The sequence below is a fragment of the Oryzias melastigma genome, linkage group LG23, assembly GCF_002922805.2.
Source record: "Oryzias melastigma strain HK-1 linkage group LG23, ASM292280v2, whole genome shotgun sequence".
Lineage (NCBI taxonomy): Eukaryota > Metazoa > Chordata > Actinopteri > Beloniformes > Adrianichthyidae > Oryzias > Oryzias melastigma.
In genome coordinates this window covers 6784850-6801471 of record NC_050534.1, presented here as the reverse complement: position 1 = coordinate 6801471, position 16622 = coordinate 6784850, and the positions used below count along the sequence as shown (strand labels likewise).

Here is a 16622-nt window from a genome sequence, read left to right as displayed (position 1 = left end):
CACTAATGAGTGAATGAACAGGATGAATGGGTGTATGGTTAGAATGGATGATATTAGATTGATCTACGAATGGGTTTATGTAAAAAATATGGTAAAAAGTGGTGGGAATGAATGAATCAATTCAATGACGAATTATTTCATTAATTGCTTAATACATGTAATGCAACCACAAGGGAACACAATCCAGTGTTCTCTTGTGCCGGTCCCAAGTCCGGATAAATGCAGAGGGGTGTGTGAGAGCAAAAACTATATATATATATATATATATACACATATATACATGTCAGAGCTCTTACTCCCCCTCTGGTCACTGTCAGGAGCAGATCTAAGAAGCACGTACAACCTCATCCAGCAGATGAATGGAGGATCAGCTTTTCTACCATCTCTGGATATTATGAGTATCTGGTCTTTGCTCTCTGCAGTGTCCCCTCTGTTTTCCAGGTTTTCGTGAAGAACGTCTTCCGAGACCTGCTGCAGCGATGTGTCATCATCTACATAGAAGACATCCTGGTCTTTTCTGACACCTTCAAGCAGCACATCTCCCACGTCCAGCAGATGCTGAACCAACTGATCATTCATGGACTGTAGGCTAATGGAGAGAAATGTGCGTTCCATAAAACTTCAACTTCTTTCCTGGGCTATGTGATCAGTGCTGGAGGCGGAGCAATGGACCAGTGCTGCAGTGGCCTCAACCAACCATGGTGAAGGAGTGGTCTACTCCTGGGAGTAGAATACCCCCTTCAACTTCTCCATCAGCTTCTTCATCTCATTTTACTGATCTGGGTCGAGGTCTTCCCCTGCAGAGACAGCACAGGATGGGACCCGTCATCTCCTTGATCTGGCACCTCAAATACTAGTACTAATACTTTAAACAACATTATTGAAACAAAACATTTACCTAAAAAACACACATTTCCTCTAAAAACATTTCTGACTATGATTCACAAACTTATAGAAAGCATAAGTAAGCAGTGATTTATGTGTAAAAATGAGTGAAAAGGTCCAGTTTAAGGTTTTACACAAATTCCATTTATCCAAGTTGAAACTGTCACGAATGTTCCCCTCAGTGTGTTCTTCCTGTGGTTGATGTAAACAACAACCGTCTTCTTTAGCACGTATGTTTTGGAAACCAAAAAGGCCCCCACCCTTTCAGAACTAATGCGAGACATTAAGAAACATCTACAACTGGAAAAAATTAGGGGCCCGTTTCAAGAAGCGGTTTTTGTTGAAACTGAGTTTGTGAACTCCAAATTCAGCAAAACTCTGAGTTTTCATTTTCAGAAACAGAGATAACTTAAACCTGTGAAAGTGGGTGAAACCAAACCCGTTTCAAGAAGCGGGTTAAGCTGAACTCAGAATCAATCACCACGGCAACTGAGTCTGTGAACGTAACCTGGTCTGGAGTTGGATTCCTTCAGGAAACGTCAAGTTATCTGCGGTCTCCGCCCCTTCTTAAGGTGAAGAATGTTCAAATAGAACTCCCTCATGAACATTTTGAGAACATTGACATTAGAGACGTCACGTTTCCACCACGCAGAAACCAAAATAGTTTGTAAATTCATAGAGGATCCCGTAGACGAGGACGCTGGATTAATCCAGAGGGAATGTTATGTCGGGAGAATATTTTGAAAAGAGGAGTTTCCCAAATAATTTGTATTTTATATAGTTTATTTTATACAGTTTTCCAGGGACTCGTTATTAATAATGTCAAATTTTCTTTTGGATTGCTCCGGTTAATTAGAGTTTACTTTGGATTTGTTTGCCACATGAGTGTTTTTTCTTTTCTATTCTAAATTTACCAACAGTCCGCTTTTAACCTTTGTAAAATTCAACTGATAAAGTATCCACCAAGAGCAACAACCAGATAAAAAAATGAAAGAGCCAAATTAAATCAAGCTGAGACACAAGTTTAAAAGGCTTGATTTATTTAGATTTGGAGAAAAGTTTGGCAAAAATTTTGGGAAAAAAAACATATTTTGAAATGTTTAAAACTCAATAACATCTTAGAAATTTCTTGACTTCTGAATCTATTCTGAAATGACATGCTAGCTTACACAGCACAGCGACAGCTGGCTGAAGCTGCATTTCTCAACTCCAAATTGGATAGTTTGTTTTTGTTATTTGATTAATAGAGTGTCTCTTTGTGTGGAAACTCAAAATAAAGTAATTATAGGCAGTTTTTGACAATCAGAATTAGCAACAATATCAGTTAAATTTGGTCACATTTAATGTTGAAAAGCTGTAACGATGTGTCACTGTCGTACCGGTCATGACAGCGACGTCTGTTAGGTTAAAAGCAGATTAGTCAGGGAAGGATTCGCTGACATGTTTGAGCTCATTTCAGAAAAAGAAGACTAATGTAGCAGCAGCATAACATCCTCTGGAGTAAAATGCAAAAAATATGACAAAGTAATGTAGTCAGGACTGTTTGAAATGAATCACTGCTGTACTTTTTCATGCGGAGCTAATATCTGCCTGAGCTGGATGAGTCAGAGGATGCATTCGGAGTGACACCCGTCTAAAGACTTGTCAATTCGGTCACCGGGATGCTGTTAGCGGTGACGAGTTGACGTGCAGTCGATCTGATAGGAGCTCAGCCTGGCTCAAGCTGGATGTGATGAGCAAGCAGCCAGAAAGCCTCTTGAGCTTTAAGTCCTGCTCTGATTGCGGGAAAGGTGAGGATAAATATTCAGCACCTGCAGAAATCCTCGGCACTGACAGTAAGAAGCTCTTACCTGCTGGAAGTTAGAGGTGACATGTCAAAGTTGCTGCACAGTTCATCGGAGACACCGATTTAAAATATGACTTGGAAAATTAAGGGGCAGATCGGCTCTTTGCAGGGAGAGTTCAAGGGAAGTGCAGTCTTTAAATAGACTTCCAATTAAACCTTGGAAATAAACTGCTCGGGATCTTAGCAGAGAGTCTTTCAGCTGCCGTCACTATCCCCAATTTTTCTCTTAAAACAGATGTTAAACTCTGCTTTACACCATTAAAGTTTTTTTTATTCATTATTTCCTTTTACATCCAAGTTATGTGCTTGTTAACAGGAAACATTTCCACCAATACTTAAACATTTAGTCTTTTGGCAGAAGCTTTTATTAGAAGTGACTTCCAAGTGAAGTCAAAAGTCAGCAAAAAAAGAACTGGGTGATAACATATTAGAATTCCAGGAACATAAGGAAATACACTACTCACAATACGTTATGAATATTGTCATAAAATTAGCGGATATCGTATATACAATGTTTGTTTCACTTCACAGATTTTGGCGATAGGGAGGTAATTGTGTTTTTCATTTTGTATTTTTCACACATGGGTCTCACTGAATATATAGATCGATCGATCTATCTATCTATATATATATATATATATATATATATAAATATTTTTTTACATTTTTCGTGCCAAAACCCCCAAAATTCTAATCAATTCAATTCAAGCATTTAATGACCTCACAACGTTGCTTAAAGGGTAACCAAATAGGGAAGTTGGAGGCTGACACCACAGCCGGTACCAAAAATTTGGCGTTTGGGAACAGGACTGTTATCATTACTGGAGCTGCAGATCATGACGTGGGACTTCTGATACTTACATTGTTTGACCAATCACAAAATTCAACTGTAATACCTGATTTCAACCTGTAGGGCACCCAGCACACAGATGGGTTTTCACGATATTTTCAAGAATTAAACAAGTTTATCTTGATTTATCAAAAATGTGGCTTTGACCAATAGACAGCCCTTTTAAAGCCTCATTTATACAAGTCAACAGCCCCCAAAAAAGGTAGATTTAGGGCCTGGTTACCCTTTAAAGGCCGAGAAAATGCGAACAGGGACAAAGTGCCTCCGTGTTGACAGTAGGAAGTCAGATGTTGCAGGTGAACTTCTCTCAAAGTATCATCAGCAGACTTGTGTCAAGACACAGAACTACTGACCGAGTTTGTGATAGACCTAGGAGTGGAGCCCCACCAGTGAAAGACCACAACCATGACCAGTACCTAAGGATATATGCACTCAAACACGGTTTAGCATATACCACACAGCTGCAGACCCATTTACCAGATGTGAGGGTACAAGGGTTTCCAGACAAACCATTAACAAGCTTTGACTTGAATGTAGGGGACTCCACTGACACCAATAGGCAGTGGGAACAGGACCACAAGACCTGGACAATGGACCAACGGTCTACCGTCCTGTTGATTGATGAGTGTCGATTCATCTTGCACAGAAATGATGGTCTTCTGCGTTGCTGGAGAGGGCGAGGTGAGTTATAAATCGCAGTCAACACAGTCCAAAGGGTTCATTTGGCGCAACAGTCTGGGCAGGCATTACCAATCAGAGCAAAACCAATTTGGTTCGTGTAGATGGTCTCGTTAGAACAAGTTTTTACCTCAGAGATGTCATAGAACCATCATCATCCTCCTATTCTACCAGCCCCATTGATGGTAATGTGCCACCACATTGCACCAGAATTACCACACCTCGACTACAGGAAGTAGGAGTTGCTCATAGGGTATGACCAGCAATGACCTCTAACCTGAACACAATAGAGCACGTCTGGGACCAGCAGGAGCAGCGACTGGATGATCTTTCCGCACCCCAAAGTGACCTGTAGAACTGCACATGGTACTTGTGGAAGAGTGAAACCCCTCAGAACAACATCATGAGGCTGGTGAGGAACATGAGACGTCACTGTCAAGCCGTCATTGTAGCAAATAGTGGAAATACCTACCACTGACATGATCATCTATTGGTATTTGGGGCTATCCTTGCTTTTGACTAAATATTTGGGACCAATAAAAGGATGAAAATTGTGTTTTTTCTCATTCATTCTTAGGAAACTTTTCCATATGTCAATACAATTCAGTCTAAATTGGAAAAACAGTAATGTGAATATCCTTAACTTGGTGTGAGTAATTGTACTTTGGCTTTAAAGACATGTAGAGTTTATCAGGGATCTGGAAAAATGTGTCCATCTTAAAGTTAAAGTCTGATTAGTTGTCCCACTTCTGAGTAAAATTTGTTCTCTGGATTTGACCCATCCCTTGGGGAGGGGTGAGTTGCCGACACAGCTGCTACCCAACCTCTTAAAGCTGAGTGTCAAGCAGGGAGGCATTTTTTGTCTTTAGTACGACTACCGTGGATTTAAACCCACAACCTTCCAGTTTCAGGATAGACACTCCATCACCAGACCACTGAGTTGTGAATGAAGCAGGACATGGACGGTCATTCAGTCAGCAGGTACGTTTGAAGGCTTTTTAAGACCAGTGAAAATGTCCTGACAGCCGTGTCACATTCTTCTCTTTTTTGCTAGTCTAAAAATAAAGAGCTCCTGGATTTTTGGATTATCAGTCTAGGCGGGTTTGTTTCTTCTTCTCTAACGTAAAAACGGGGCTAATTGGGGTGATCATTGGGGTCTTCTTAGTGCATTTCTGGAAGAAAAACTAGAGGTTGGAGCTGTAGGAAGAGGACTAGAGGAGGACCACAGAGGATGTGGTGAAGGGTGGATGGTGTGAGCGAGGAGGATGCAGAGGAGAAGGGTAGATGTAGGTGGAAGATATGGTGACCCTAAAGAGAGCAGCCAAAAGGCACAGAAGTAAAAAAAAAATGAATCATGAAGTGATGGCAGACATTTTCTAAGAGCTCCTTTCATAATATTATCAGTATCATGGTTGATAATAGCATCACTCAGCCTGTTAACCCCCTCCCTGTGTGTTTTTTAATCTCACTGCGTAGAGCAAACTGTTTTACGATAATAGATGACAGTAATCCATGGAGACACGCTGGCCCTCTTGAAGTGTTATTGACCTGTATTTACGGAAATAACATTTAAATCATAGTGACTTGTTTGTGTTTGGATCCCTGCCCTGAATCGCTGCTTGAATCTGAACTTCTTTTTTTCATGTAATCGTGCTTTGAAAGCTGCCGCTCTTTGTTTTTATTCCTGCAGCTCATTTTTACATCTTGACTTTAATGACTTTTAAATTGACAGCTCGAAGTATACAAGTGTATACAAGTTAAATTTAGTTAGGTATAGGCTTTTGGGTGTTCCTAACTCATCGTTTCTTGAAACCACGGGTCCCCGACCCTCAGGACGTGGTACTGGTCTGCATCCCAAGGGTTAGCGTCTGTGGGCTGGTATCATGAAGATTTTTTTGTAAACTACTCCTCTTATTGATACTTCTAATCGATCTGGTTTTCTAATTGGTAGATACTTATCTGCGTGAAGACAAGGAAGGAGAAGAAAAATAAACATCCATTCTGGAATGTCCCCTAAAGCCTGTAACTGCAATTGGTGAAATTGGAATCCATCATAGACAATCCTCGTCATCATTTTCTGCATAAAACCATGGCTGCATAATATTCGCTTTAATTAATTTAATATCTAACACCTTTTTTTTTAAATAGAGCTATGGCAACAAGTTTCCCTTTGTAAAAACAATAAAGATGTATCCTTTTCTATATATAAGTGTATAGTTGATAGCTTCAAATTGTAAAATGAATTTATTCAATTTCTTTCTCTTTCTCCAAATTTTGCAAACTCACAGCACTTTATTACAGCGTAGATTCCTATTTCAAAACCAGCATGAGTTGTGTGTGCGGTTTGCACACTGGAACATTTTGGAAGTCATTTTCTGACTCATAATTGTCAGTTCTGTTTTGCTTTTTTACCCCATCGCGCTCAGGAGCACCCTGAAGGTTTTTATGCAGACAGCCTCAGTATGCATATCAAGGTCTATGGTTTACAATCAGTCAGAATTCTATTTAAAAATCCTTAAATTCTATTTTTTTTTTTTTTTACTGTAAAATGCTGCAGTGACGAACTGATAGATGCATGGTACGTGGTGGTAAAATGCTGCGTAGTTCATAAATCAAACAGCTAAAATATGGGGAAAACTGCAGAGATGGGAAAAAAAAAGAAAAAAGGAAGAGTTGATTATTGTAATCATTGTGCGGCATCTCTTTAACTGCGCAGTGAGCTCCAGCTGCTTCATCGTTGGCACCTCTTCCATCTTTCGCTCTCCGTCCGCGGCCCGGCGCGCATGCGCAGCCGCTGAAGCCTCGCTGCGACCATTGTTGCTTTAATGTATTTTTAATTTCCCATAAAGTGACTGGAGTCCTGAGTGACCGGCACTCCATAATTGGCTGACTGTGCGAACATCAGTCAGCCTAACGAGAGCAACGATGGGGGGGGGGTTGGCTTTGAATGTGGGCTCCACACACACACTGCCACATACTCACATGTGCAAGCGAATGCATCCTCACTCTTCTTCTGTGTCGTCTCTCTTCTTCCTTCCTGTTCTTTGAAGCGCGCATAGACACACAAGGAGAGTCTCATTAACCGAGCCGCTGCTTGTCCTCCGCAGGGATCAGACGAGAAGTGTTTACCTGTTAGACTCTCCGTATGAACACAACTCATACTTGCACATTAAGCCGCCGCTTTGACTCGCACACACACGTTTGCTTTTCTTCTGCTCGTTCATTCATTGCTCCTGCCTGGTTTTTGTCAGAGTGTGGCCCTTGGCTGTGGGCTCACCAGGATGCAGATATCGCCACCGCAGACTCGTGTTGCAGCTCACATCTGAAACACAGCATCTGTTCAGTCTACCATCATATGTAGAAAACTGGGAACTGCAGTGCAGTTTCATGACAAAAACAAGTAGTAAGTGAGCCTGGTCTAGAACTGCACATGTAAAATTCAGAAAAAAACCCAATAACACTTTTTTCAAAATGGCTGGCTTTCTGTTGGTTTTATCTCCATAGCAACCATTTTATGTTTTGGTCACCTGGGACTGACAAAAAGGACTATGTAATTTTTAGAAGAATCAGCGAAAGAAAATTGTTGGATATCCCTAGCAACGGAAGTTTATGTACTCCTTATGTAGTCATATTGAAAGTTATATATTTTTGTTCAGCTTAAGCCAAAGATTCATTTATTACATTTTAATAATATTCCTGTAAAAAATATGCCAGCAACAAGTAGCTTTCCAATCATTCACTAATGTGATGAAGGTGAAATCCCTAGGAGGAGTTTAAATATTAACTGGCAATATGAGTGTCCTTTTTTGTGAAATTTAAGATGGCTGCCTCTTCTCAAGGTCAAAGGTCATCAAAACTTTTAGTTTTGGTTTAGACTTAGCTGGCGGGAAATACCATAAAGATTGCTGCAACAAGTTTTGTTGTTTTCACCCAATATTATGGGAAAATGTGAAAATCATATAATCAGAAAACCATATAATTTGGGAGGGCCAAATGGTAATTTTTTTTCTTTAACCAAGATTGCAGCCTTTACTTGAGGTCAAAGGTCAACAAAGCTTCAGTTGCGGTTATAGACTTAACCTGGTGGCATGTGTGTGAAATTTCATGAAGATTGTTCGAATAAAAGTTTTCCCCAAATTGTGAAAAATTTCACTTTTTGCCACAAAATGGCCGCCAAGCCGTAGGTTCTGTGGCCATCACATAGTAATTTCAAAACTACTTTTGCATATCCCGACATGTGTTTTTTGGTTTCATTCATGGATTTTAAAATATTTTTGGCGCACCATTGTAGATTTTGGCCCAACTCATTTTTTTTAATGGTTTTACCTTTTGTTTCTGTGGGGGTTGGGGTGGGGGATGGGAGTTGTTCACTTGGGTACTAGGTGTGTGAAAATTTTGATAAGTTTTTGAGTATGTGGTGGGGGTCAAGTTTTCAGTCAAAAGTGCAGTACGAAAGAAGAACAATCTGGTCCTTGCAGTCCAGAACTGCTATGGTCCATTACAAAAATAATCACCACATGACATCAAATTCAAAGCACTTTTTATCATGTACAGGGTTTATTTACAATTTGTATTTACAGATTGTTTCTGTACATGTCTTTAAACCAAGAACAAGCATTCCTGACTCCAACAAAATCAATATTTTTTACTTAATCTGAGGCAAAGAACCGTTTGGGATTAGGGGGTCCAAATATTACATTTATTTAAAAAAAAAAAAAAAGAAGAAGCTTCTGGAAGGGATAGTTGAGGAAAACCCACTGTAAGGTCCCAGGAATGTCTGAAAAAGCCTTGGAGATGATACTTCCTCATTAAACGGTCAGACACGTGGCGGCTGACTGCTGTTAAAGGCAAACTGCTTCATAAGACATTACAGTAAAAGTGGGAGAAAAAAAAAAAAAAAGACATTCTTTCAAACCAGTTGTGGGTCCGGACATCTTTGACTCCCCTTAAGGTTCTCAGTGTGAGACTGTCCATTAAGGCAACGTCACTTTGGACACCAACTGTCGCTTGTAGCTGCTGTTGCCACTCCAGCTTTTAATCTTTAAATAAAAGCCGATTATAACTAACAAAGAGAGGATGCAGGAGGTCCGAGCGAAGGTGGAGAAAACGCTTCAGCAGCAAACATCCCTTCTGATCCACACAAACCCACCAATCTGAGAAGTGTAGATCTAAAACCTTTGTTAATTTATCAACACACCTGGTGTTTCAACATAACCCCCCTCCTCCCCCAATAGTATTGTTGCAGTACCATACCAGCTTTAGAGCCTGACAGCCATGGACGCTCACGCTCATCCACCTGGATTAGAAGCTTTTTGTTCATTTGGAGCCACAAATGGAACCACCTTCAGATTCAGGCACAACTTAAGAGGCTCAAAAATGTAAACATATTTTAGTATAAATAAAAACCCTAAATGATGGATGTTCTTGAATATGTTACACAAAAAAAGGGGACAGACAAAGAAAAAAAAAAGCTGCAATTTTTCTGAGAACATCATATAACTGGTTCAGATTGTGTTTAAAAAAAAAAAATTCTCAGCGTGTGATCAAAGACTGACAGCTCTCCGAAAAAAAAGAAAAAAAATCCAAGGTAACACCCCCCTTCCCCCACCCCTCTGCCGTCGTCTCCCCTTCACACACCTACGCTCGCCGTCTTTGTCGGCTCAGGTGACAATAATGGATCCTGGCTGAATGTTAACTGCTTTGAGTTATGCGGTGAATATCTGATGACACGACTGTCAACGACGCGTCCCGGCAACCACAGCGCCAATGACCAAACCACTTTTTTTTTAAAAACTGGAGCTCCACTGATAGAAATGAACCCTTTATGGATAGATCCATCTCTGAAAACGGTTTCACCTTCCATCCTTTAGAGTTTATCTCCTAAATTCTGTTATTTAAGCAGATGTTGATAATGAATTAACACCAATGCGCTTTTAAAATTCACAGAAAGGTTCAAGTTTTAATGAAATTTCTTGACTCTGGTGAATAATGAGTATCAGGTATGTTCCTGCGGATTCACTTTACCCAACAGAACAGATCGGGTGCGTCTCTGAACTGAAAAAGTGAAAGCCCTCATCCAACAGGAATCCATATGAAAGGGAGTGACGGCCCTATGGAGGATTTTCACAAAGACTCAGACTGAACTTTCGTTCCACCTGCACTTCATACAACAGGAATCCCATCGAGTTTTCTCTGTATGCACTCATGGAAATGAGACATAAAGATGAAACATAAACGAACAGGAAAAATAAGGCAAGATCTTCAAGTGGATAAAGCAAGGCATGGTTTCTTGTGATCAATTCTGATTGGGACTGGGATCGAGCCTCCGTGTGGCATACAAAAAAGGTGTAAGTGTGCTCTGAGGTAGTCCTACGGTAAATGAAGAGACTCTTGCGCGCAGTCAAACTCTCTCCTGACGGCTCTTTAATTTCATGCGGGCCTCCTGAAGTGCAGCTTCAGGAGGCCTCTCTTTTTTTTTTCTTTTTCCTGCTCCTTATGCTGCTCTCCTGCAGTCAGTTCCCGGAAAAACACCGTGCTGGTGTGAGGAGAAACAGGATCAGGTCATGTTCCTTCAGATTTGTCCTCTTCCAACACAGCTGTAAAAGTAAAAAATAATGTATTTTTTTAGGGAGTGTAGCTCGTAATCCCACAGTGACGGAAAAAAAAAAAAAACATTTAGAGCTGATCAGAAAGAAATAATGTTAATAAAAAAGGCTCATTGTCACTTCAGGTTGCTACACCACATCTCCTCATTGAATCTCTTAGCTGAAAGGCCCATTGGAAATGGGGGTGGGGAAGGTTTCTCCATGTGGAGGTCCACGGACAGATGACTCTCCAATCATCTCTTGTAGTGGTTGGGCGCGTCGGCAAAGGCGAACTTCAACCTGTAAGCTTCCGCCAGCAGCACACTCACTTCCTCATTGCCCCAGTGCATGGTGGGAAGGTTTTGTAGGAGGATCATCAAGCCCTGCAGAGAAACGATAAACATTCACAGATGAAATGAACGGAAGATGGAGATGTGCTGATCACCATGAACCCGAAGGGGCGGAGATTGAAAAAAAGCACAAACCTACGGTGGCCCTGAAGTGCAAATCACTTCCTACAAAAACACATTAGAGATCACAACAACTAAATAAACAAAACAAATCATTAAAAAAAGCAACCGTATCCTTTAGAAATTAAAGTTTAGAAAAACAAAATTCCCGAAACTAAAAGACATTACCAAAAAAAAAAGAAATGAAATGACTTTTTAGTTTAAATTTTTGATAATTTTTTGAAAGCATTTTCAATTACGACATTTTAATACAAATTTTTTATGATTAGTATGGAACACATCATCCATACTACGTCATCATCCAGTCAGTGATGTCCCACAATAGCTACTTTTCCAGTTTCAGTTAAAAAAACAAACAAACAAAAGATCAAAAGAAGAAGCCAGAAAAAGTAGGTACTAAAGGACATTGCTGATTGGATGATGACTTTTGTCCATCGTTTCAACTGAAAGTTATTTGGTATGAATGGATCCTGGATATGCTGTGTACTACTCATAAACTTTTAATAGTATGCAAACATTGAAAAAAACCCAAACGTCGTCCTATCAACAATGTCCCCAAGAATCTACCTTTTCTAGTTTTTCATTATGCTTTGCTTTTAAACCTCATTTTGATTTATGGACATTATTTATGTTTTTTGAAACTTTTTTTTATTTTTTTTGTTTAATTTTTGGAAGGAATTGTGCGCTGGTTTCTGAAATTTTGCATTGAGTGATTTGTTGGAGCGATTTGAACCTTAAGGCCACCGTACAAACCTGAAAAGTGTGAATTTAACAAAATGACACATATGCATAAAAAAGACATTCGCTCCAAATTGTTGATTTCAACATCAAACAGGATTTTAATGACATTCAAGCATTATAACCTTCCGTAATCCAACATCGGATGCCTGATGAGGCCGACGTGTCGCTGAAATTGCACCTTCACCACACATCTGCACATATTAATCATGGATGATCATCTGTTCACAGTCCTCTTGTCACTTTTCATGGCATGAATGGACTGGTCTTTCTTAACAGAGATCTTAATGGACCTGATGAATCAATAATAAGTGTACGGTCACCCGCAGTCCTGATGCTCCTGCACAGATCGGGCCATACGAGGACAGAACGGGTTTATACAACAGAAAAAGGTGACCTAGTTAGGTTTCTTCTTGCTATCCAGTAGAGAAAAGTTGGAGCAGAAATGTATCCTGTTGGTGCTTTTAATTAAAATGTTCATTTAATGAATGTGATTGTGCAGTTCTCGTGCTGATGAAATTTGGTGCTATATATTTGATAATCTGATATAAGTATAAATTGGAAGACCTTTAACCCTTTGATGTCAGAGTTTTAGCTCAAGAGTTGACATTCTTCAACCGTTTATGCAGTTAACATAATTCCAGAAGATTCTGAAGCAAAAAGAAAAAAAAAATCATCCTTGTGCTGATTTTCAAAAATACTTTACAGTAGTGTAGTGTTTAAGTTATCAGCATAAAATAGCTGGTTCTGTCACAGAGAAAAGCAGGTTTGCGCCGTTATGCAACACTTTACACGACTAATGTTTTGTTTATTGAAGCTTTATAGAAACCATAAAGTGGACCATGGTCGAACAAAAGTGGGTTCCAGTCTGGTTCAGTAGAGTGTGGTTTAGCAGAGTGGGGTTTGGCAGAGTCCGGTTAGGTATACTCATGTTCGGTAGACTCTAGTTAAGTAGAGTCTGGTTCAGTAGAGTGTGGTTTAGCAAAGTGTGGTTCAGTAGAGTGTTGTTCTGCAGAGAGTGATTCAGTAGAGTGTGGTTCTGCAGAGAGTGGTTCAGTAGTGTGTGGTTCAGCAGAGTGTGGTTTGGCAGAGTCCGGTTAGGTATACTCATGTTCGGTAGACTCTAGTTAGGTAGAGTCTGGTTCAGTAGAGCCAGGTTCAGTAGTGCCGGGTTCAGTAGACTGGTTCAGTAAAGTCTGATTAGACTCTGGTTCATTAGACTCTGGTTCGGCAGAGTCGGGTTCAGTAGACCCTGGTTAAGTAGAGTCTGGTTAAGTAGACTGGTTCCGTAGACTCCGGTTCAGTAGACTCATGTTCAGTAGAGTCTTGTTAAGTAGAGTCTGGTTCAGTAGAGCCAGGTTCAGTAGTGCCGGGTTCAGTAGACTCTGGTTTAGTAAAGTCTGATTCAGTAGACTCTGGTTCATTAGACTCTGGTTCGGCAGAGTCTGGTTCAGTAGACCCTGGTTAAGTAGACTCTGGTTAAATAAACTTCGGTTCAGTAGAGTCTGGTTTAGTGGAGTCCAGTTCAGTAGACTCAGGTTCAGTAGAGTCTGGTTCAGTAGACACTGGTTCAATATAGTCTGGTTCAGTTTTGCCTGGTACAGTAGACTCTGGTTCATTAGAGTCTGGTTCAGTAGACTGTGGTTCAGTGGAGTCCAGTTCAGTAGAGTCTGGTTCAGTAGACTCTGGTTTAGTATAGTCTGGTTCAGTTGTGCCAGGTGCAGTAGACTGGTTCATTAGAGACTGGTATAGTAGTATCCACAATGGTATCAATGAGGTGTGTACATAGACTGTGTGACAGAACTGGACCGAGTGACCCCTCCCCCTCATGTTCCAAACAGCAAGTACCTAAGCTTCCAATAATCCAAAATCCCATATACTTTTATAGAGAAATCAACAGCTGTTTCACAATATTTATATTTTTCAGAACAACCATTTTTATTCCAATACCTTATTTAAACATGTCTTTTTTTTCATTATTTTTTTTTTCTGTGGTGCAAGTTATTCAAGTTATAAACTGACCAATCAAATGCCTCAATAAAAATATGTGGTCTCACATTAAATGTTCAAAACATTTGACAGATTTCATGTGGCCCACTCTCAAGCTGTAGGGATGTGGACTTCAAACAAACTCACTTCTGACTGCAAGAGTGGCTGCTGAAATGTTGGCTCAGATGGATTAGGACCAATCACTGACGTTGTTTGGTTCCAACATGGCGACGGCCGTATCATAGAAAAATGGGAACTGAACTGACTTCAAGTGGTTGGACCAGTAAGTGAGCTGTTTTCCGTGGCTGAACTCACTTGGCCCAGTACTTTTATAGTAAATACGTGTGATGGATAAATGTGGTATGACATGATCACATCAAGCTAGAATGTTTCAGATGCTCATTTGTTTTGGTCAATCCGAGATCTGGGGAGGGGTTGGTACAAATTCAAACACTATTTTCTCTAAAATGCTCCAAGGCCAGCTGAGATATAAAATCTCTCTGAGTCCTGGTGAGGGGCCCTACTTCTGGTTGGACATGGACGCTAATACCTCCCAAGGATGGTGTCCGTTTAGTGTCTTCTTTGCCAAATGGCTTTATTTCTGTTGCAAAGCAGATTTTTGACTCAAAAGTTTTGCAGCCCGTCTCGAGGGGAGATTACAGCCGTCTTGCAAAGGAAGCTCAATTTTTGTCGACAAAGGGAAAAAAATTTGTTCTCGGTTGCAATCACGATCCCATTCACTTTTGAGTTTGTTCGGTGTGACTTTAACACTTCTTGCCTCTGTGGAGCATTTGTGTGACACAGAGGTCATTAAATCAGTCAGAGGGGTAAATAACAGCTAAAAGAAAGAGACAAAAAGACAGGAAGGGTAAAGTTTGTTGGGAACAAAAATGTAAGAATGAAAGAATAAAGTGTCGGCCACAATTGCGAGAAGCTGGAGCCGCTCCTCAGATTCCCCGTTCTGTACATTACTTGCTAAGTAAGACGACAGACAGCAGCAACACACCGTCTCACACCCGCTCAGGTTCAATCTCGCCGGCTAATGCCTCTCCCTGGAAGGGGAATGAGGCTGGTTAGCGGTGGGGCCCAGTCAACGAGTGTGTGAGTGCACATGCATGCTGTGGAGGAGCGTCCCAGGAGCTTTCATCATCAAGGCTGAAATCATTGCCGTGACAACGGGGTTTACAACCAATCGTGGTGTTGATTATCGCATCGAAAGACAAACCCCTCTGGGGTTATGGTGTCGGCGCTCATCTGCCTCCTGAGCAGCTATCTGGGAAAAGGATGCGACCCTGACAGGAAGTGCATCAGCGCAGGCTAAAACATTTAAACCAAGCTGTGGTTTCAACTCTTGAGCGACTCAAAGTGCCTCCAAATTTACAGGCATATAGGCCTATTCCTCTGTCTTTGCAGCAGCTGAGAAAGTCCAATTTCACAAAGCTTAAAGCAGATATTTACCACAGTGAGACTCTTTGCATTAGTTTACCCTCCTACATGCTAAACTAAAGGTGTTTGGCTCCATTAATTTTTCCTCCCGAGCCGGTTTTTTAATGAGTCGGAGAGACGACCCCGATGACTTTTCAACAAAAAGCATTTGTATTCAGCTTGCAGATGGAAGAGTGCACGCTGACTTGGACTAATTAAACTGAAAACTGCTTTGCCAGTCAGACTCCGCACACACAGGGCATTGCTTCGCCCCCTCCCTCCCTCCCGTCTTCTGAATATCTTATAGGTGAAGCTGGCTGAATATCAGCCTTGACCAAAGTTGATTTTTTTATTTGTTTTTTTAGGCAAAGCTGAGAGTGAGTGGCTGGTAAGTATGATATTGACTGAGTTTTAGGAGCCGTAGGCTTTTGAAATGCGCTAAAACCCCATCGGAGCGCAGAAAAAGAAAAAAAAAATTCTGATTGGGCAGAAGTGTCAATAAAATGCCAACAACTATGGCCTGGTTATTCCACAACATACAACAAGAATTTTTACATATATTTTTTTTATTTCTTGTGGAGCCCTGGACATGACAGAAAAAAATTATAATAAGTTACCACAAATTATTTATTTGCGGACACAAATTTCCATTTTATTAGCATTTTAAGGGGACATATTAGCATTTGTGACATAAATGACCATTTTGTGACAACAAATATGATTTTGTAGGAATAAATTAGGATTTGTTAGGCACAAATTGTAATTTGTGGGCATAAAATTAAAACTCTGTAGACACAAATTAGCATTTAGTTCCCACAAATTTGTATTTTTTGGGTATAAAATAGTATTTTGTAGGCACAAAACACTAATATGTTAATGGAAGTTTCTATTTTATACGCACAAAAACATTTTTGTGGCCACAAATTAGCATTGTATTGGCATTCTGTGCACACAAACTTGCAATTTGTGTGCACAAATTACATTTTGTGGGAACAAATTAGCATTTGCGCGTATAATTTAGAATTTTATGGGTACAAATTAGCTTTTCAAGGGTATAAACTAATATTTTATGGGTACAGATTAGCAAATCGGGGATAAAAATTTGCCTTCTGTGGGTACAAATTAGCATTTCATAAGTACAGATTAGCATTTTGTGC

The 16622-nt window shown here is 40.3% G+C and overlaps 1 protein-coding gene and 1 long non-coding RNA gene across 2 annotated transcripts in view; both read right to left on the bottom strand.

Moving 5' to 3' along the window:
• Window positions 1-27: 27 nt before the first annotated feature.
• On the bottom strand, window positions 28-7715 carry LOC112153128. The gene is made up of 3 exons (XR_002920462.2): window positions 7389-7715; window positions 7242-7301; window positions 28-797 (listed from the first exon to the last, which is right to left on the bottom strand). It is a non-coding gene; the product is annotated as an uncharacterized LOC112153128 (long non-coding RNA).
• A 1067-nt stretch (window positions 7716-8782) lies between these two features.
• Window positions 8783-16622, bottom strand: part of tbc1d22a (TBC1 domain family, member 22a) — a gene marked incomplete in the record, with an annotated part of 187010 nt that continues 179170 nt past the window's right edge. The window contains 1 exon segment of the mRNA XM_024282972.2: window positions 8783-11226. Coding sequence (XP_024138740.1) covers window positions 11098-11226 — 129 coding nt within the window.